The 23,831-nt window shown below is 34.5% G+C and overlaps 1 protein-coding gene across 6 annotated transcripts in view; it reads left to right on the plus strand.

Moving 5' to 3' along the window:
* NAALADL2 (N-acetylated alpha-linked acidic dipeptidase like 2) overlaps positions 1–23,831 on the plus strand; it is a 1,315,864-nt gene that overhangs the window by 999,907 nt on the left and 292,126 nt on the right. For all 6 annotated transcript variants that reach the window (XM_045788671.2, XM_087861406.1, XM_045788670.2 and 3 more), the window contains 3 exons: positions 9,680–9,772; positions 12,686–12,891; positions 16,136–16,255. In XM_045788671.2, the coding sequence (XP_045644627.2) occupies positions 9,680–9,772; positions 12,686–12,891; positions 16,136–16,255 (419 nt within the window). The remainder of the gene's footprint in view (positions 1–9,679; positions 9,773–12,685; positions 12,892–16,135; positions 16,256–23,831) is intronic.

Consider the following 23,831-nt stretch of genomic DNA (forward strand, 5'->3'; position numbering starts at 1 on the left):
ATGATGAAATTAAGGACTAAAGAGAGGCCACTACTTTTATGTTTCAGCTCTGACACTCCTCACCCTATTTGAATACAAATGTTCTCTGAGTGGAACACATTTTTGTCATCTTGAAATCTTTTGAACTTCACACATCAAATTTAAAGCTGCCATCAAACTTTGAAGACAGAAAACATTTGGCAAATGTGAGCTGGAAATGTTATCTTAAAGTAGCAGTCCATACACACATACACATGAATTGACTTTTTAAATAACAAACGGCGTCTAAATGTTATCCAGGATTTTCTAATTTCAAATGTATTTTTTAAATTTTGAAATAAATGCAAACTTACAGAAAAGTTTCAAGACTAGTACAAAGAATTTTTTTTTTCTCAACTACCCGAGAGCAAGCTACAGACGTGATGAACCATCATATCTGAATTCTCCCACAAATGGTGACGTTTTCTCTACACAGACAGCACAACCATCACTATCAGGAAGGAAACTTTGGTACATTACTACCGTGCACTCCAAAGGCCCCCTTCAAATTTTGCCAGTTGTTTCAGTAATGACCTGAATAGCAAGTGGATCTAAACTAGAGTCATGTATTGTGAGTTATCAAGCGTCCTATTTCCTTCAGCCTGGAATAGTCTCAGTCTCTGCTTAACTTTGATTGCTTTACCAATTTTGAACCTTACATGCCAGCTATCTGCAGAATGCTCCCCAGTCTGTGTTTAGTTAATGTTTTCCCATGAATAATTTCAGCCTCTGCATCTTTGGCAGCAATATTACAGAGTGAGAATGTTTTTTCCCATTGCTGATATCGGTTTGTCCCATTACTGGTAATGCTAACTTTGATAATTCAATTAAATTACTCAGAAATCTGTGTAGGCTCCTCCTTGAGGTTACTATTTTTAAAATTTTTTCTTTTACAATTACTAATCTTTTGAAGTCATGCAAAGATCCTGCTCCCACCCCCTTATGTCCACCAACTAGTTTAAATGTTTATTTATGCTTTATCCCCAGTCATTACCAAGATGATGCCAATGGTGATCTTCCAAGTTCATCATCCTTCTGCTTTTATTAGTTGACACTCTACTGTAAAGAAGAGCTCTCTTTTTCCTATTTGTTTGGGTGTTTATACATATAGTATCAATTTTTCATAGATATAATTAGGATTTATATCCCTAATTTATTCAGTGGGTTATAATTCAGTAGTGCTTTTTTTTTTTTTTTATACTCAAATTGTCCCATGTGAGCCCAAAATATCACCTTTAACTTAGGTTCTGTCTATGGCATATTCTCATTATTCTTTGAAAATTTCCTTCGTTTTTGAGACAGTAAAAATTTGATATACCAAATCATTTTGTACTTCCCGGCCCTGACCCTGTTATCAGCCTTTCTCCAAAGAGTCCTAGTTCCTTTGAGTAGAGAATGGTGTCTAGAACACAAGATATGGATTCTAGATGTGCTCATTGCTATTGGAGTATTACTTCTTTCAATACTTCTTAGTAAACAAAACTAGGGAAATATATTTTAATATTATATTTTAATATAAATATGTATAAATATATATGTACATACAGATTATAGTTTTATTTATTTTTGTATCTATCTAGAAAACCAAAATTATCTATCAGTACCTAATTTTTTCTCTTTCCATGTTTGTAAATCTCTTCACTAACAGTGAGAAATATGCTTCTCATTATCTTGAATATTACCTGGGTAATTACTTCCCTTGCCTATACCCAATTGATGTCATTACTCCTTCCTCCATGAGAATGCCTTTCTCATTCCATTACAGCTCTGACAACCAAGCCAGGCTCAGCCCCACATGGACTATTCACCCTATATCAAATGCTCTGTCTGTCCCCCATCAGCAATGCAGTTAACTTCCTTACCGCTTTCAGCCCCCAATACTATGTGCTGGTCAGCTCTTAAATGGGAATGCCCTTCTCAGTAGGCAACATTGACTTCTCTCATTGCACTGTTCCCCCTGCCAGTTGCTTTCCTCCCCATTTTCAAGCTTTCACACATACGCACACACACACGCACTGTCCTCATCATGCCTTGGCCCTGACACACTCTGTGATGGACCACCACAACACATCTGGATGCCTTCCTTACCTCACATGACCCCTTGATCACAGAGCCATCATATTCTACTGCCACTGTTAGAGGTGCTAACCTTGGCCAACCTCACCTAATGGCTTTAAGACTGACTTACTCAGAAATAGAAAGGACGTGAAGATGAAGAGGAAGAAAACATACACTGTTCTTGAGAATATAAATGTTTAATTTTATAAATATTATTGAGCAATATATTTTTCTGTTATTATTTTTCATTTATCACTCTGTGTTTAATATCTATCCATGTTGTCATACGCTTGCTTCTAGGTGCTTTATAATGTTGAAAAAAGTAGCTTTTCTACATTTGATAAATCCATTACTCCGGGGATGGACACCTTAATTGCCCTAACTTTCTTATTACCAAATATTCTAGATTCACAGTTTCTCTTGCTATTTTGGTATCATGTTGTTTTTGACAAGCTTGTTGTCAATCTGATTCTGGGTTTTTTTTGGTTGTTGTTCTTTTTTTGTTTGTTTTGTTTTGGTTTTTTGTAAGTGATCTGCTTTTCACGCTGGGTACTTTCAGAATTTTTCTCTATGTCTTTCATATACAGATGTGTGGCACCTGGGTGGCTCAGTCAGTTAAGTGTCTGCCTTTGGCTCAGGTCATTAACTCAGGGTCCTGGGATTGAGCCCGGCATCGGGCTCCTTTCTCAGCGGGGAGCCTGCCTCTCCCTCTACCTGTGCTCTCCCTGTTTGTGCTCTCTCTCTCTGTTAAATAAACAAATAAAATATTAAAACAAAAACAAAAACAAAACAATACAAAATAAAAGAAAATATATAGATATGGCTTTCCCTTTTCCTGGAAAAAATATTTCTTTAAATATTTTTCTCTCTTCCGCTTATTTTACTTCTTCTTCTGGTATCATTTCTAGAAATCCTATTTCTATCCACCATGAATTTTAATTGTACTTTTCTATTTTCTCTTTTTACCCTTTTCTGTGGTTGCTGGAAAAATTGCTCATGTGATATAGCTCTTAAATTCAATTGTCAGTTATATCTATTACTTACCATTTCTATCTACTCATTCTATCTGTCATATTTCTTTCAATTATTATATTTCCCTACTGATTATTTCTTCTTTTTCAAATGTTTTCTGGTTGTTTCTTTTTGCTAATGGATCCCCTTCTGTTCTTGTGTTTAATTATAATGCTTGCTTTTAAATTCATGTGTTGTATGTTTCAATATATTTACTTTGGATAGCATATATGTTCATTATGTTTCTTTTGTGTGGTTGTGGACCTCACAACTAGATATCTAGGTATTCAGTCTGGAAGTTTATGTTGCTCTGGAAGTATTAGTTAACCTCTTATGATTTCTAGGAGGGCAGAGCTGGAGTCAGACCCCAATTTATATCTTTCTGGGTTTGCATAAAGGGTGTCATTGTGTCCCCAGATACCATGGAACTAGTCTAAACCTCTCTCATTTTCTGACAGTTCCCCAGGTAGCCTCAGTTTTCAGGGATTTGGTGTTATAAAGTGGGGCAATAGAAGAACATGGTCTCCTTAGGTTTTAGTTCCCATCACTCCTGGGAACTGGAGAAGAAGAATAAATGTCCAAGGGTTCAGGTTTGTTCAAGCCTTTTTACAACAGTATTTCACCCAAGCAGACCCTGGGAAGCCTTCCTAACTCAGTTTTTGTTTCATTTATTTATCTCTCCTTTTTAATATTTTGTCTGCAAACACACATTTTTACCTAAGTTCACTCATTATTAGTCTCTTGGTATTCTGTTTTTTTCATGTATAGGGTACCCATGTCTCTACATATTATTTTTCCATTTTAACAGGCACTCATTTTATTGCAATTTTCTATGTCATTTCCCTGTTTGGGATATTTATGCTATTTTTTGTAATTGCTATTATAGATTATACTGGGAAGAATTCAATTATTCTTGTAGAATAAATTCCAAACTACAGGATTGCAATTGTTATTGCTATGAAGAGTAATAAAGCCTTATCAATGGGTTTTTTAACTTAGCAATGCCAACAACAATAGATGTGTCATGAGAGTTTATCCAGAGTTTTGCTGACATTCGTGTTGAAAGTGCAAGTGTGATCATGGTGCTGCTTTTCACGAAGGGAAACAGACTCTGCATATTTGTTTTCAGATATGGGCATGAAATATTATAAAATAAAATGTATTAGGATCAATATCATGTATGGGGGTACAAATAAATAGATGAAAAAGTTATTTTTGCTATATTAGATATCATTATGTCTGCATGGTCCTTGTGCAATGATACCTAAGAAGTTCCTTCCATCATTTGGGAGGATCCTATGTAAATATAGCATCCTCCTCTGAGCAAAAGATTGTCTTCACTTATTCAGATCTCTGCATATCTTCTAGATCGGAATCTTAGACTTTAAGATGTAAAGAGGGCAGTAAAAAATATATGAAATGCTTCCATACAAATGTTGAGGACTCTATGAAATAGAAGAAAAAGCATTTTAAAAAGCAGCTATTAAAAAAGAGAGTCGAATATCCAGAAGCAAAAATGAAGATGGAACAAAAAATTAGAGAAATTAGCAAAAGAGTTTCCCCTGTGGTTGCCTGGTATTGGGAAGTTATGGATTCTGTTAAATTAGAGTGGGAATATCACCGTACATGAACACAGAAGACATAGTTGTGTGCCTATAGGGAGCAGGCAGTTTTAACTAGCATTCCTACGTAAGTGCGGGAAGACTAGAAAGGAACTCACCCACTGGTGGAGGAAAGCATTCTTCTGTCTGAGCTCTGAAGGAAAAATAAAAATCTGTATTTAGAAATCAAAAACTCTAGCTCAGAATTTCCACTACTATTGTAGTACAGAAACTGCAAGCCAAGAAATTTGCATAAACATTGTCCCCAAGCCAGAGAGGCCCCTGGGATGCCTGGCAAAAGTAAATGCAATGCTGGGAAAATATATATTGGAGAAATACTAAGCAAAAGAAAGATGGAATAATTTTATGAATATCAGGGGGATGATGGGGAGGAAGAGTTTAGGAAAAACATTGGGCTAGAGAAGATGTAAAGAATAATTGTTCTATACATTCTGTATGGAAATCAGAAAGCTATAGCAACTCCAAACTTGAATGCATGAAACTAGTCTAAAGATATGCAAAGAAAAATTTGATGATATTGCCAGGACAATTGATAAAGACAGATCATATGGGAAACTTAAACATGTCTCAATAATCAACAGGTAATTATTAAATAATTAATATATTAATTAAATATTAAATATTAAATAATTAATAAAGTTATAGCCATACAGTTTTCCAGGTTGATCTACTGGACATATATATGAAATGCTTCACTCATGTAATACGGAATGCATGTTTTTGTATGAAACATTTTATTAAAATGTATATTCTCTATCAGATGTAAGAACCTATAGGGCCACAAAACAAACCTCACATAATATCATAGAATCAACAGCTTACAGACCTTGCTTTTCTGTCCATAATTAAGTTCAATATCAATAGTAACATACATCTTGTATTTGGATACTTAAAAAATTATTTGAACTAATATATTATATATATTATAGAAAGAATGATAGGAGGGTGCCTGGGTGCCTCAGTCGACTAAGTGACTGACTTTTGTTTTGGCTCAGGTCATGATCTCAGGCTCCTGAAATCGAGCCGGGCCTTGGGCTCAGCAGGGGTCTGCTTGAGATTCTCTCTCTTCCTCTCCCTCTCCCCTCCCCCCTGCTCACTCTCTCTCTCTCTCAAAATAAATAAAAGAATCTTTAAAAAATAACTTGCAAACTAAGGATAGTGTTTAAAAAGAAAGAATGCTAGTAAAAATTATAAAATTTAGAATGTAAGATAATAATGTCAAAATTAATATACTACACCTATATAAAAAATCTGTAGCCTTAAATGCATCCAGGTAAAATTGAACACAGGTAATGTAAGCATAGAACATAATATTGAAGTGGAAAAAATATATAACGAGGATCTACAAATTCCATTTGAAAATACTAATGAATTAGATACTCCTAGGAAAACTGATAAAGGAAAAGAAATAAAAAGATGAGTGAGTTAATGTTAAAAAAGAGGACAAAAAACAGATATATGACAGTGATTTTCTTTTTTTTTTTTTTTGGAGGCACAAGAATAGAATGAACAACTAAGTGCAAATAAATTCAGAAGAAATAAACATGTTAAAAATCTGAATTTATTTATAACCATTAATATTTATTTTAAAATATTAATGAAATGAAATGAAAATATACATTAAATGATAATGTACCCTCCTTCCCCATCCCCCACACAAAATATGAGGACCAAATAGTTTATGTATGAATTCTAGCACTCCTTTATAAAATGGATAATCCCTTGCTACATATAAACTCCTAGAAAATCCAGGAGAAGCAAATACCCCTAAACATTTGTGAGGTTGTATAATCCAGATCCGAGGCACCAGGCACCCATCTATGCATTTTTTAACACAGTCAAGTGAAAAGCCTTAAGATTATCTGAAAAGATGATTCAACATCTGTTTATGATAAAATCTCTTTGCAAAGTAGGAACAGAAGTGTTCTTCCGTAATCTGAAAGGGAGTTTTTCAGGAACCTATAGCAAACATGGTTTGTTTGCTTGTTGGTTTGTTTTTTCCTTTAAAAAACAAAATCTCAGAAACACTCTTTTCAAAGTGAAGAACACAAAGCAAGGACCAAGGAATACGGCTCTCATTGCTTTTATTCCACACTGCACTGGTAGTCCTACACAAGATGATAAGAGCAATAGTTGAAAGTTATAGAATTTGAAAGGAATAAACAAAACTCTCTTTTCTTGGTAAGTAATTGTCTAAACTGAAACTAACAAAAATAAAAACTCTGTAGATCAACTATTACAACCTATAGGAGGTTAACAAGAAGGCTCATTGTAAGACCAAGGTAAGAAATTAAATAGCATAAAAGTTATAAATATTAGATGTTGTTATCATAGCAGGAAAATCATCAAAATAAATTTAATAATAGCTGTGCAAAACTTTTCTGGAGCAAAATATAAAGCTTTATTAAAAGACCTAAAAAACGGGGCGCCTGGGTGGTTCAGTCATTAAGCATCTGCCTTGGGCTCAGGGCATGATCCCAGGGTCCTGGGATCAAGCCCCTCATTGGGCTCCCTGCTCTGCTGGGAGCCTGCTTCTTCCTCTCCCACTCCCCCTGCTTGTGCTCTCTCTCTCTCTCTGGTTGTCTCTCTGTCAAATAAATAAATAAAATCTTAAAAAAAAAAAAAGACCTAAAGAACAACTGAGATAGTGAGACATACGATGTTTGTAGACAGAAGACACACTATAGTTTCCTCAAGAAACTCAAGATGCAATGTCGTTTCCTCAAGAATATCTCATAATGAGAGAAATGGAGGCTTAGAGTGAGACTTTATTGTTTAGCTAAAAATGTTATTTATATGAAGACCTGAGTTTGAGTTCCAGTTCTGCCCCATGTGTTTTATTCAATAAAAAATAATAGAACCGATTTCACTTGGTTGTTTCAAGAATCAGTGAGATCCAATGAGACTTAGTGTATACATGTGAAAATGTCTATTATTACAGGTTGTAAGACACTATATTAATGCAAGGTAATATTCCAAGCAGAACGTTGCAGATGTGTATATCTTGTAAGGTTTTCTCACTTCTGAATTAGGGGGAGAAAAAAGAGTCTTACAAAATCAGAGAATTTTTTTTTTTCATCCACATCTCACTCGAAAATAGTCTGGAAAGATTTTTGACAACTATAAAGTAATGAGTCTCTTAAGTTCACCTGTCTGGACTATTAGGAACCAATATACAACAGGCAATTAAACATTGAAGACAAACATATGAGGGGAGCCTCTGTGGCTCAGTTGGTTAAGCATCCAACTCTTGATTTTGGCTCAGGTCATGATCTCAGGGTGGCAAGATCCAGCCCAGTGTTGGGGTCTGTGCTCAATGGGGAATCTGCTTAAGATTCTCTCCTCCCTCTCCCTCTGCCTCTCCCCCTTGCTATCTATCTATAATAAATAAATAAACCTTAAAACAAAACAAAACAACAAAAAACAAACATATGAGTCCAACTATATGAGGTTCTGGAAAAAGGAAAACTATGGAGAAATTTAAAGGCCAGTGGTTGCCCGAGATTCAATAAGGAGGGAGTAGGGGAAGGATGAAAAGGTAGAGCACAGGGGGTTTGAAGGGCAATGACACTATCCTGTATGACACTGTAACGTTGGACACAGGCCCTCATGCATTTGTCAGTATACATAGTATGTATAACACAGAGTGAAGCCTAATGTAAACTATGGACTTAAGTTAATAATTATGTATTAATGTTGGCTTATCAATAATAATGAATAGATCACCCTAATGAAAGATGTTAATAGAAGCAGGGGAGAGAGATTGGACATTTGGGAACTTTGTGCTTTCTGATCAATTTTTCTGTAAATCTGAAACTGCTGTAAAAAACCAAGTATATTCCTCTAAAGCGAGCACAAATGCATAGCACCTAAAATAAAACCACAATACTCGGGCTCTAAGCAGATTTCCGTTTCTCATATACGAGGTGCTCAGGCATTCTCTCATGGCCTTTTTACTCCTATTTTAGTTTTAATTTTAACAAAGTCAGGATACTGATTTCCCATTTAAATTGTTAGAAAGGGTACATTCAAGGAAAGAAGCAGCTTATTTATTGTAACAATTTTCATCTAGTAGAAAAGTACCATTTGAAGGCCTGTCAGTATAGTGCAGCTACTTTGCATTAGCTGCTTTCTAATTGCCACCCCACCCCCCACCAAGAGAACCTTCTGGCTGCCCTTGAACCTCTCCTCGAAGCCCCCTACCCCCAGACTTCCCAGGATCCGTCAAATACAGAATTCATACATGTCATCCCTAAAGGCCCTCAAAGACGCTTTAGGACTGTGACTGAAGGATCTCCGGATTGGTGTCTTTGCCTTGTTGTCAAAATTTTTGAATATCAGGCATAGGAATACAAGCGCTCAAAGGGGCAGAGCTATTTGGTGGAGATTTAGAACAGAGGTGAGAAACCAACCAACACACGTAAAAATGAAGACTGAAATATTTAGAACTATGCACAGCTTTAGAAATCTTTATTCTTTTAATTTCTGTATGGCTTTATAGTTTTCAATGTGATAAGGTAATAATGAGTCCTACAGGAAAGATTAAATTAGCTTCCACATGTTCTTTTTCTGAAGGTAGGAGAGTACTTAAATTTCTTTGGAAGTATTTTTATCTGATACGTATTTTTTTAAAAATAGGAGTTGTCCACCTCTCCCTGGGGTCTTGTGTGTGCTCTCATGTTGAACTTCACTGGAGCTCTGAATGTGGAGTTTAGAACTGGCTCTTTATAGCTCTGCAGCTCTGGGAGGCCAGCAGGGGTAACTTAGTCATTGTTGTATAACAAGTTCCTAAAATAGAGTCTACACAAAGTCTTCAAAAGATATTTGTCAAAAGGCGTAACTTGGGTTTTCTAGAAAAATTCAATTGTTTGGAATTCTTTTGTTAATGATATTAGATAAACTAATATGGATGTTTTAAGAAAAAAACAACAGAATTTAGAAAAACAAGTATCTTAATTTTTTTTTTTCAGATGAAAGAATTGTCAGCATGCAAGTTCAGACAGTTACAAAATTCAAAACAGTTACTAATGTTGTTGGATATTTAAAGGGCTTGACATTTCCAGGTAAGTAGGGCTGAGATTCTATATGTATTTATAATCTATTAAACATCACCAGAAAATGCTGTATAACAATATAAGAGCATAATTAAAGGCATTTCCTACTTTACCACGCTGAGAGGGAGTGAGTATGAAAACGAGAAGTAGGTCTTCGTTCTCTTTCTTGCGCTCTTCAAAAATAAATCAAAGTAGAGAGTATAAGGGAAAAAAACAGAGCAAAACAAAAATGAGAAAACAGTTTAGATTTGTGAAATTGGCATGTGCCTCACGAAAAAAAGCTACAAAAACCAATGTTTTTTTTTGTTTGTTTATTCTTCACTATAGCACAACCCCTGGGATTTTGACTTTTCTCAAGAAAGGACCTTTTAAAAAAGAAAATATTTTAGTTTTAATGGTGTCTTAAAAAAATAATAGAAGTTTTTATCTCCAAAATCTAATCTTTCAGTGGTAATCTATGTTCTGTCTCCGACCCTTGGTCCCCTGATAGTTCTGCCTAATGTCTGCATGGCTTTAGGTTTTGAAGATGCTTATGAAAACGATCACCCAGCTAAACTTTAAATAATTTTACACCTCGCTCTGGGATGTTCATGGCGTCGTCAGGTGATATCATGCAGGCTAAAAAAGTAAAACTAACCAGCACGTATATTAATTGAGAGATTCATAGCGACGCTTCCGAATGCATTGTGAGGCCGAGCCACCTCCTGCTGTCTGAGTGCTCGGTGTACAGGGGAGACTGCGGAGTCTTGTCCGCATACTTGGGCCGCTTCTGTTGATTTGGTCGGGATATTTACTCCAGTTCTCCTTGGAGAATTATTTTTCTCCACAACTTTAGTCAAGTTGACCCTGTAATTGATAACCCAGAGAATTTGAGATCAAGTTTTACATCTCCCCAAGTTTCTTGCCAGCCAACTCTTAGAAAATTTATGGAAGGTTCATATTTTCTCTGATTTCTTTACAGTAGCAATGTTGAACAACCTCTGATTTTAATGTCTTTAAATACAAGATATGAATGGGTTTGGAACTTGTCGTGGTTGCATTTCAACTATTTCAACAAATTTCCATCATAAGAATCTCTAATTGAAGCACCAGAAATATTTATCATCATTGCTACATTTACTAGTTTTTACGGAAAAGCCAAGTTGTACAAAACTATGCTAGCTTGAGGGTAAAAGAGCTTTCCTAATTGAAATTCAATATAGAAAAAAATCAATTTCTTAAAATCAATTTACCAGTAGTATTCTTCAGTGTATAATAAGCAAAGCTTCCCAAATTTTGTTTATTTGAATTCTACGCAAAAATATTGGCTGTTCATTCACATGATTTTCCTATTTAATGACTCTGAAAATTAGAAACCATCATTAAGGCTTTGGATATCATTTATCTAGAATACAGATAATCCCAAGCAGAACTTTCACACATATCTGAGAGATGAGTAAATAAATTCCCTGAGTTTCAACATTTGCAACCACTCTGTATATGCCATTAATTAAATTTTGATAAAATGTTAGCAGATCAAATTCATTGCTGGTTCTAAAATCAGTGAGGAAAGCTAAAATAACTTCACACAATGATTTCCCATCCAATAGCTTTCTGATGCCATGAAGTAAAGGAGTAATTCATTTACTCCACACACAGGCAGTACTGATTATGTGTCAGACACTGTTCAAAGTGCCTTACACTTAGTGACTCATTTAAAACTCAAAGCAAGTGAATGATGTATGTGGTATTTGTATTTTCATTTTATACGTGAAGAAGTCAAGGCATAAAGAGCTTAGATAAGCTTTCCAAGGTCACACAACTAGTAAATCGAATAGCCTGGATGCAAGCCCAAGCAGGCTGGCTTCAAAGTCTGCACCATTGAGCTATGGGATATTTCTGAATACAATGACACTCAGAGAAGAAATCTTTTTACACAGATGTATAGGACTACTTGGTGAAATAAACACAGTTCTATACCAGGAACATTCAGTGGCAACAAAATCAGAGGAAACTCTGGAGATAGAGTTTTATTCTACCTTATTATTGACAATAGTCAGTAATGTACATGGATCAGTCCCCATCCACGTGTCATGGAGATCTTTTTATGTTGTGTCTAATGGATTTTGTATGAGTCTATGAAAGAATGTGAAAAGAAAACTTTCACAGTAGTTGGATGACTTTTGATGTTGATTTTTTTTTCCTTCGGGGAAATGAGAGGAGCTAAAACTCTAGGTCGGAAGCCGTAATTAATTCCCTAAATACTTCATTTATTTCGAAATCCATATATGACTACCACATTATTTAATATTTACAGCTACTGAATAACTGCTTCCTCATATGTATTAATAGTTGGTTAATATTTACTGAGCATACACACATTGTTTACAGGGCACTTCCCACTCTGTTTCTGGAAAAATGTTAGATAAAGGTTTCATTGTGGCATATTTGTATACTTCATTAATTAATATGCATGTTGCAAAGGACAGTAATATGGATCTAAGCTTTGGAATCATAATTGAGTTCAGCAGCTGCCTCTGCTTTGATATATGCAGATGTGTGAATCAAGACAGTGGGTGAAAAATGTTAAAGTAGTCTTAATTATTAGGACAATTTTACATAATTGTTGCTCAGTTGTGCAACAGGATTATGTAAATGTCATTAAATTTATTGTGAAGGTTTACATTTTTTTTAATGTTTTTTTTATTGTATTATGTTAGTCACCATACAGTACATCCCTGGTTTCTGACGTAAAGTTCGATGATTCATTAGTTGCTTATAACACCCAGGGCACCATGCAATACATGCCCTCCTTACTACCCATCACCAGCCTATCCCATTCCCCCACCCCCTCCCCTCTGAAGCCCTCAGATTGTTTCTCAGAGTCCATAGTCTCTTGTGCTACATTTTGTTTTAATGGCCCTCGTTTCCTTCCATTTCCAGACCGGTATATCATAGTTGGCAGCCACCATCACACCGCCTATGGTTCTTACGGACAAGAATGGGCCAGCAGCACTGCCATCATCACTGCTTTTATCCGGGCCTTGATGTTAAGAGTTAAGAAAGGGTGGAGACCAGACCGCACAATTGTTTTCTGTTCATGGGGAGGAACAGCTTTTGGCAATATTGGCTCCTATGAATGGGGAGAGGTAAATGTACATTAATTACTGTGCTTTTCCTGCTGTCAAGCACTCTCTCTCTCTCTTTTTGACTAAAGTTGACAAAATAAAGTTGTTGAAACCAGGGATAAGAATGTGCCTTTCAGACAAGTTGTTCTATCTGCCAACTTGCTGAGATCACCTGTAAGAATGAGGGGGAATTAGACCCCAGTGAATTGTGTATGAGCTGCAACTGTCTTACTCTTGTTGCTACCAGACCTACAGACTCCGATATACCCACAATTGTTTTTACCTGGTTATTGTGTTTCTCCTTAGACAGGTTGAGTTACTGGACAAGAAAAGATCAGGTGATGCTTACAATTACTTTTTTTTTTTTTTAACTTTCTGCCAATATGCACTTACTTTTTTTTTTTTTAACTTTCTGGCAATTATCTGAAATTAGGAAACAGTCTCCTATGTTAAATATCTACGACCTTAGCATCATACCATAGCTATACAATATGTATATTGGCCTCAAAATAGTGCTTTCCTTCCTTCTCACTCCCTCTACTCCATCCTTCTTCTATTCCTATGCCTCCATCTCTCTGTTCCTTCTTTCCTACAAATTTATTTATTAACCTACCTGCCTACCTATACTACCTTAGGAAGGCTTTGTCTAAATGAAATCTAACATGCAGTGGGTGATAGTTAGAATACCACTGGTATGTTTAAGTTTCAAATGCTTTTGGTAGGTCTGTGTTTCACAGATGCACTGTATTTTTAATGGGATATATCAACAGATAATTGGATTGATGCCATATTAAAAACTTTGAAAACATTTAAAAACTCTTAGATATGCTATTTATTTTATGATTTTTTAAAGAGGGTTATGGAAAAATGTAGGAAAAATCTATACAATTTTATCTAGGAAAATAAAGCTATTTGATATTCTAGTTTATTTACTGTCTCGGCTTTGGAGGAAAAAAAAAAAAACCCTAAATATCTAATGGGAAATTCTCCTATTTCATTTTTTATTTAAGTACTCAAGAAAAAAAAAGATAAAATGTCTATTGATTTCAATGAAAATATCAAAAAGATACACAAAAGGAAATAGCAAGGGTCTTTTTTAATTTGAAGAAAAAGAAAACTTAAAAATGGAGAAATTTTAGTGTAAAATTTATTAAGATATACATGTTGCAAGTGAGAATATTTTTCATACTCAAATTAGTTGTGTGAATATTTGTTCTGTATTCAAAAGAACTAATTCAAATAAATAAATTCTATTGCTGAAAGAATCTTTTTAAATTGACAAATTTAAGTTAGATGGAAAATGTAATAGCTGAACCAACCTCTCAGACTTCTATTCCAAATTACTTACTTTAAAGGCATAAACAAGTTAAAAAGCAATTTGGGGAGTGTATTTGTGATCTGGGCTGATTTTAGTATTTCAGAATTATATTTATGTATGTAGGCATGTTTGGCAACTAATTATCAGTTCAGTCACTTTCTGTTTTTTTCCATGACTAGGTAGGCAAAGATACATGAGTGAAGAAAATGGTGAATAACCTATAGATTTGATTATTGGCTTATAAAGCACACTATATAAAATTACTATATCTCAGAAGATTATTACAATACTGTTCATGGAGCCATTTTGTAACTCTCTGGTTTAGAAGGAATTCAGAAAATGATTAATTTCCTGTTCTGTCTACTTTTACCAACTCTACTCCTGAGAACGAAACATTTTCTTTTAGGCTGAAATTAATGTATGCTCTGAACAGATTTCCTAGTGAAGATGAGTGAAGAAAGCACTTGTTGACATGTCATATTGCCCTATTTAATGTTGCTTGCACAGGAAACCCTTGAAACCCATAGTTGTAATTTAAAAGTTTGGGTGATATTGGTCAATCAACTTAAAACTGGAATTTATAGTGATAGAGTTATTATAGAAGTGACTGAATACTGATCTTGATCCTTGAGGAAAATTATCACATTTTACTAAATAATTAGTACCATTTCTAAATAAAATAGTACCCTTTGCTACATGAAAAATACCATTTCTTCTTTTGAAGATTCTTCATTTTTCACAGGCGACTGTGGAAATACCACAGATTTTACAGTCAGAAAGTCTGACTTCTAATTCTTTCTACCATAAAAAGTTGTGGTCTTAGGTGAGATTAACTCCTCCAAGACTTGATTCCCCCACACGTATTACTAATGTGAGGTTCTCATGAGTGTTAAACGGACTGACATATATACAGTGTCTATGTGCTAGTGTGTAAATAGAAGCTGTTTTGCCACAGCACTTGTGGGACATTTTTTTTTTTAAAGGGACGTTTTCTTTAAAAACAATAGTATGTGCAAAGCAGAGAATTTAAGCTTCAGTTCATCATCCCTGTCCATTTAAAATATTTATTAATTTTACATGAAATGTCTTCACCTCTCTTACAGAGGTCTAGCTGAATTTTCAACCTAAAATGGAGTCACATACTGATTTGCTAGGGAGACTGGCTCTTGCAGTCTTCCATGTCATAGTGTTGGAGGAAGAAAGGTAAGGTCCCAAGACATGAAGTAGGACGTTTTTAGGTCATTTCTATAGAATTGTCACCATGATGGTTAGTCATTAAGTATTTGTGCAAAAAAGGAGGAATATAACAGCAGGCCTTCTTAGCACCGTATTAATAGGCTCAGTTGTCTTCAGTTTTGGGGGTTGGGATCATCAGAGAAGTAGAAAAACTGTTCGGCTGAAATCGTTTTATGCTACTCCTGTGCATAAAATGTACCAGGTTTTATTTCAGGTAATATGTGCAGGGACAAATGTGTATTATGCCCCATTTTGCTTAGGATAAAGAGCTACTTCTTGTAAAAATTAGCTCACTGTCTCAAAGGAAAGGCCTAGTTCGATTAATCACCAAAGCAGTTTACCCATGTCTGTTCTCTAATTCAGTAACTATAAAATTAAGCACTGCGGTTAGAGTAAACTTTTCTATCTGTACACTAAAATTGAATCTTAAACCATGTTAACCATTTAAGAACATTTTCTTTTAAGATTTGACTTTTTTCAGGAACATGCTTAAAAATATTTTGTCATGTGTGATATATAACTCCTTAGTCCCTTGATATAAAATCCTTTTATGACCTTTGTACACTCTAATAGAGTACATTTTTTAAAACAGTAGTTGTATAATGTAATGATTTTAAGTAGGAAGAGTTTATCATTCAACACATAACTGATAAAGTAAAATCTGTTACTTTTATTTAATGTTTTTTGTTGTTGTTGTTGTTTTGGCTTCAGGATTTCAAGAAGGTTCTGCAGAGAAATGTTGTGGCTTACGTTAGTCTCCACAGTCCCATAAGGGGTAACTCAAGTCTACATTCCATAGCTTCACCATCTCTTCGGCAACTGGTCATAGAGGTAAGATGAACTACTTTTTAATAAAATGATGATGCAAACGGCCTATTTCTCTATAATTTGGCATGTCTTGATGTTCTCATTTATTTTTAATTGGCACAAACCATCTATGCTTTAAGAAATAATGTATTGCGGGGCGCCTGGGTGGCACAGTGGTTAAGCGTCTGCCTTCGGCTCAGGGCGTGATCCCGGCGTTGTGGGATCGAGCCCTCCATCAGGCTCCTCCGCTGTGAGCCTGCTTCTTCCTCTCCCGCTCCCCCTGCTTGTGTTCCCTCTCTCGCTGGCTGTCTCTATCTCTGTCAAATAAATAAATAAAATCTTTAAAAAAAAAAAAAAAGAAATAATGTATTGCATATTTTTTATCAATATTCCTTTAACCAGTTTCTTGTGTTCTGCAGTTCTGCCCTTGCTATGGTGATAGTTGCAGATAGAATTTTACAGTCACAGAGAACATATGTAGAAATGTAAATTTATTTCTTAAAAATCGAATTTATTTCTCAAGTTCCCAATTCTGTTAATCTTGACATTTTTTGGTAAACTTGGTTACTTTTAGATTTCTTCCCCCTCACTCATGTTTTGAGCAAATTTGAGACCTGCCCTATCTTTTCAATAACACTGTAAGCCCCCTAAAAGCAGGATCTGTGTCCACTTTCTAGAATATGGTGATAACTAATTCCAAGATACTTCGAAAATATTATTTGAAAAATCTTATGGGAAAAGATAGCATGCATTTTCCAATAGAGTAACCTGAAAAAAAATCATGTACTTTGTGATAATGTCTCACTAGTTATTTATTTTTTTTAACTTTAGTCACTCTGGGGGCTCCTGGGTAGCTCAGTTGTTAAGCATCCGACTCTTGATTTCCTCTCAGACCGTGATCTCAGGGTCCTGAGGTAAATCCTAAAGTCAGGCTCTGAGCTCTACCTGTCCCTCCCTCTGCTCGATCTCACTCACTCTCTCTCTCAAATAAATAAATAAATAAATAAATAAATAAATAAATAAATAAAAATAAATAAAATCTTTAAAAAAACTTAGTCACTTCTGGCCTGTTTCAAAAAGTTTTTCAGAATATCTTTCCTGTTCATTAGTTGAGTTCCTTTTTATTTTGCATTATTTTTATGACTTATACTACAGATAAAATGATATGTGTTATTTCTCAGAATGAAAATAATAATGTCACCACTGGGAGGTGGTTTTCTCCCAACCCGAAGGGTTATTGGTGTATATTAGAAATGACCTTTTAGATGCCCACAGAGTTTCCAGTGAGTATCACAGAAACTGAACTAGGTAATGAACAGTGCTTTAGTTTAGCCATAATGCCTGATTGAAATGTAATGCAAACTAACATTTTATGACTTTCATAAAGTATTTTCTAGTTTAATAGTTTTCATTGACATTTCCATATGTAGTATAATAAAGAAGACATTATGAGAGATGAAATAGATAAATCTGTACATTTGAGATCAGCCAAACCCCAGCGTGCATGCCCTAAATTATATCCAGTTCTGTAAGCGAATTCCTCATGTGCTTTGTACTGCTTTGCATTCTATGACCTCTTACCTGCCTGGGAAAAAAACCCAAAGAAGAAAATCAGCTGCAGATGTCTTTCTTAGACAGTTGAGATATTTCTGCACGAGTGAGTGATCAGGAAGAAGTGTCCTGGATGAGCTCAAGTATCCGGCAACTGGGGAGGGTTAGTTTAAAATTTGTCTTTTCCTTCTCTCATGTTACAATGTTTATATATTGAGAACTTTGGAAGATAAGTAATCATTGGAATTCACAAGCAAATAGAAACAACAAACTACTAAGGACTATTAAATCTAGAGAAATATCTATCTATAGACATGTCTGAGAATATACTGCTTTTTAAAATATCTTTGCACATCTTATAACAGAGAAATGTAAAATATTAGCATTGAAACCTAATTATCTAAAAGTACAGCATGGTTTATCAGTAATGAATAGTGACGTGGAAGAGGTACACACTTATCTGCTTGGGGGAGGAATCTTTTTGTTTGATAGTTGAAAATGTTTCTATACTAATCTAAGGATTAGTATATAAATTCTAATTTACTCAAGGAAAATTTCCTTTCAGTTGAGAGAGAGCGTATATGTGTTCAATAGGACAAATTAGAAAGGTAGGATTATCACAAATTCAAATAAAAGCATATGCAATTTTAAAAAATGGAAATTACTTAACTATCTACACTGAATTGTATTAACACAAAACATCTATCTATCTATCTATCTATCTATCTATCTATCTATCTATAGTAATTTAAGATATATTTGCATACAATTATTTAATACCAGACATTTTTCTTCAAAATACATAAACACACTTAAAAATATAAAGGTGAAGAGAACTGAAAGAAACAAAACCTCACAGTAATTTATATAATTGAAAATAATTTAACATTAGTAGCATTTTAAAAAGATTTAAAATGTTTCCTTCAAAAAATAAAAGGAACTGGGGTGCCTGGGTGGCTCAGTTGGTTCAGCGTCTGACTCTTGATTTTGGCTCAGGTCATGATGTCAGGGTCATAGGATCAAGCCCCACTTCAGCCTCCATGCTCAGCAGGGAGTCTGTTTGAGATTCTCTCCCTCTCCTTCTGCCCCTCCCCCCTCAAATAAATAAATAAATCTTTTTTTTTTTTTAGAGGAACTGATTATAACAACATAAGTAACTTTACTTGCAAAGACATTTTATCAGTCTTCAGAACCTTTATATTTTTATCAGTGTACTTAGATTCTGTTACCATATACAAATACATATTTCATATAATCTAGTGTAAAACAAACAAAAACAAATAAAAAATGATTTTCCTGCAAAGAACAATATTTTTTATAAAGCATGCTGACTAAATTGTGGATGACATAAGATTATACAGAATATCCTGTACAACAATGTATAGAATAAAAAAAAAAATCTCACTAAGTTCATGTGGTGGAAATAAATATATCAGATGGAATCTTTAAAGATTAATATACGGTACTGCATTTATTTATTATTTATTTCTTTATTTCTTTATTTATTTTTATTTAAATTCAATTAGCCCACATATAGTATCTCATTAGTTTCTGATGTAGTATTCAATGTACTGTATTTATTAAAAAAAAACAACTAGACAAATATAGGATATTTTAATGGATTATGGGTTGATAAGAAACAAAACTGTGAAATGGTTGCCCTAAATCAAATACCAGTTCAAATTTCATTTTAAATGTGTTATCCCAGTTAAGGAAGATGATAGTTTCATTGTCCTTGGTCCTTTAGATCTTGGTATGCTATTATTTTTGTTTAAGTTAGACTTACTGGATGAACTGAAATAATGGTTTACATACAGTAAAATTCTCCTTTTTTTTTTTTTTTAAGATTTACTTATTTATTTGAGAGAGTGTGTATGTAAGCAAAGGGAGGGGCAGAGGGAGAAGGAGAGAGAAAAGCTCAAGCAGACTGCCTGCTGATCACTGACCCCCATGTGGAGCTTGACCCTACAAGCCTGAGATCATGACCTGAGCCAAAACCAAGAGTCTGAAGCTTAACCAACTGAGCCATCCAGACACCCATAAAATTCTCCCTTCTTAAGTATGGAGGTTGATTAATTTTAACAAATGTGTACAAGCATATAAACACCATTACAATCAAGACATACAGTATTTCCATTCCCAAAAAGTCCCCTCATAGCCCTTTGCATTCAGTGTCCTCTCTTTACTCCTAGTTCCTGGCAAAGACTGCTCTGATTTTTGCCCAAATGGTTTTGTCTTTCAGAATAGCATAAACAATAGAATCCTTCGATATATAGTCCTTTCTGTGTGTCTTCTTTTCCTTAGCATAATGATTTTTAAAATATGTCCATGTTGAAAGGGGAACCCTCTTACACTGTTGGTGGGAATGCAAAGTGGTGCAGCCGCTGTGGAAGACAGTATGGAGGTTCCTCAAAAAATTGAAAATAGAGCTACCCTATGACCCAGACCTTGCACTACCAGGTATTTACCTAAAGGATACAAAAATAGGGATTCGAAAGGGCACAGGCACCTCAGTGTTTATAGTAGCAATGTCCACAATAGCCAGATTTCCATCTATAGCTGAATGAATAGAAAAGATGTGATATATATGTATTATATATAAATGTATATTTTTCCTATGGAATATTACTCATCCATCAAAAAGAATGAAATCTTGCCATTTGCAATTGTGTGGATGGAAAAAGAGTTTTTCGTTTTTTGTTTTTAATTTTTTTTTATTTGTCAGAGATAGAGCACAAGCAGGGGAAGAAGCAGGCGGAAGGAGAAGCAGGATCCCCGCCGAGCAAGAGCCCAATGCAGGACTCTATCCCAGGACCCTGGGATCATGACCTGAGCCAAAAGCAGACATTTAACCAACTGGGTCATCCAGGCATCCCTAGAGGGTATTATGCTAAGCAAAATAAGTCAGTCAGAGAAAGAAATACCATATGATTTCACTCATATGAGGAATTTAAGAAACAAAACAGGTGAACATAGGGGAGGGGAAGGAAAAATAAAATAAGATAAAAATAGGGAGGCAAACCATGAGAGACTTTTTTAACTATAGTAAGCAAACTGAGGGTCACTGGAGAGGAGGTGCATGGAGGGATGGGGTAACTGGGTGATAGGCATTAAGGAGGGCACTTGACGGGATGAGCACTGGACGTTATATGCAACTGATGAATCACTAAATTCTACCCCTAAAGCTAATAATACAGTATATGTTAACTACATTGAATTTAAATTAAAAAAAATTTTTTAAAATATGTCCATGTCGTTACACGTGTCAGTAGTTTTACAACGTCTAGATGACAGGGATAGCAAGTCAGTCATGTCTGGGATGAATGCATTACTTCTGGAGCTCTTCCTTCAGCTTGGTACTCTGATTTTGAAAGGAAGAGAAATTAAACCACTGAATTAAGAAAAGAAGCCATTTCTCTGAAATTAGTCTACTAAATTTGCATTAAATCATCCTGAGTGGAGGAGTGCCTAGGTGACTCAGTCGGTTAAGCGTCCAACTCCTGATTTGGCTCCGATCATGATCTCAGGGTCCGGAGATCAAGCCCACCATCAGGCTCTGTGCTCAGCACTGAGTCTGCTTGGGATTCTGTGTCTCCCTCTTCCTCTACTCTTTCCCTCACTCGTGCTCTCTTTCTCTCTCTCTCTCTCTAAAATAAATAAATAAAATCTTTAAATAAATAAATAAAATCTTTAAATAAATAAATAAATAAATCATCCTGAGTGGACAGAATGAATCTTTTGAAGATTCAGAAACGCTCAGTGACTATAGGTTTTTCTTAGAATTCATGACAGATTGACCTTAAAAAAAATTACAGAATAATGAAAAACTGATGGTTACCAAAGCTAGGTAATAGGAACATGAGAGTTAATTGTTCTACTCTCTCTTCATTGGTGTTTATTTGGAAATTTTCATTATAACTTGATAAAAGTCTCAAAAAAATGCTCAATTTTCCTAAATTATAACACTGATAACTAATAAATTCATTTGTCTTCTGAAAGGAAGTGAGGTACCCCTTGAATGGTAAATAAGACACAAGAACTTAGGCTTTATGTGATTGATTTTTTTTTCTATTAGTTTTGTTAATATTTTGAATCTACATTTCTGCTTCCTTTGTGCTACCAATATTTTTACTCTCCCCCAAAACTTAGTTCACTTAAATTAGCTTGTAAGTTTTAGAATTAAAAATCTTAATCCAAAAACTAAAAATTAAATATTAATATTTCTCTTAAAATCCCCATTTCAGAAATGAATATAGCTTCAAATTATAAATTACCTAATTACCTCTCTATTTCCTTTGCAAAAATGTTAACTTCATGTTCATATTTACTTCTTATTTACATTTTACTATGTAAAAATACAGTAAAATAACCTTTTTGACTTATAATGGTAATGTTAATATGTGCATTATAGACATCAAAAAGTATGTCAATTACATAAAACTAAGAATTTTTTATAAGATCCAATAACCTAATATAAATGGACTTTTTAGTTAAATTTTAAAATCTCATCTACATAGTCTCTAAGAGATTCTGGTGTGAAGTCCCTCGTATGTACTCTGTAGTTGGTGGTCCTTTGGGTTTGGATGATTATTTCTAGGTTTTAGCTATAATGAATATAGTTGCTATGATTATTCTCGTGTGTTGGTAGAATGGGTGCACTCATTTTTCTTGGGTATTTATCTAGAAATGAAATCACAAGGTAACTGGGTAGGCACATGATTAACTTTAGTAGACACTGCCAAAGATTTGTCCAAAGTGTTAATTACACTACCACCGGCAATGTGTTGCCCTGTATCAACACATTGGTGTATGTATCTTTTGGGGTTTTAATTTGAATTTCCCTGATGATTAATGATGATTAATAATGTGGATCTCTTCCTCTGTAAAGGATCATTTGAGCCTTTTACCTATTAAAAAAAAAATAATTTTACTATAAAAAGAGAATTGTTCATCTTCGTCTTGTCAATATGTAAGAATTCTTTATATATTCTCGATTCAAGTTTTTTTGTCGATTATATATTGTGAAATCTTCTTCCAGTCTGTGACTTGACACTTCACTCTCTTCCTGGTAGCAACACACCTCAATTATTAATCTTATGGAAATCTTCTAAGCAGTATTTATTATTCCATATCTTATACAAAACTTGATGAACTTAATTTAGTAGCGATGTTTAAGGAGCATTATAAACCTTTATTATTCTCTCATTCACAAACATTTTCAGTCCTTACTCTCCCTCTCTCTGTCAATCTGATTATATATATATATATATATATATATATATATATATATATATACACACACACACACACACATGTATATATAGGTACTCATTTAAATAAAAGATCTTCATAAGATCCACTTTTTTAGAAGAAAAGTCTTTCTTGAAAACAATTTCCATTGATCCTTAAGTGTACAATTAAGGATATATAGATTGATGCCCTCTTAGTTAATGAAACACAGCTGTCTTCATGCAAAGTCAGTTATGGAATTCAAGATAAAGTAAGATTTCTCCCCAAATAATAATTTTAAATATTAGGATACAATACAAACACACACATCCCCCTCTATATATACTGCTGTTTCATTTTTATTTTTTGAAATCATCTTTCATAGTTCACAGAAGGTATTGATTTTGCCTTTAGAAAAGGCATCCATATATTAGTCGGTGCTCTGTAAGTCTCAAGTAAACAGTGATGAAATTTCGAAGAGGTTATTTTGGGCAAGCCTGAAGCATTTGTACATATGAAAGTAGTCAATCTAGCTATATTCTTCTTAAATGTCACTTTTGAAGCACCTGCCAGACACTGGCAAACCTGATCAAAATCAAATGATTGCATCAATATTATAAGACAGTCCACAGGATAGACATGTTGTTATTTTTTTAAGTCCCTGAGAAAAAGTAGCAAACATTTCCTTAGTTTTATAGTGTTTTTAAACAATTTTTCATGTTTTATTTTTTAATACCAAGATCTACCCACCAGGAAATATAGTACATATATCTTAATTCAGCTGCATTCATTAGAGCATTGAGCCCAGAACCAGACTACA

The sequence above is a fragment of the Ursus americanus genome, chromosome 4, assembly GCF_024610735.1.
Source record: "Ursus americanus isolate L20-20 chromosome 4, mUrsAme1.1.p, whole genome shotgun sequence".
In the NCBI taxonomy this organism is placed as follows: Eukaryota; Metazoa; Chordata; class Mammalia; order Carnivora; family Ursidae; genus Ursus; species Ursus americanus.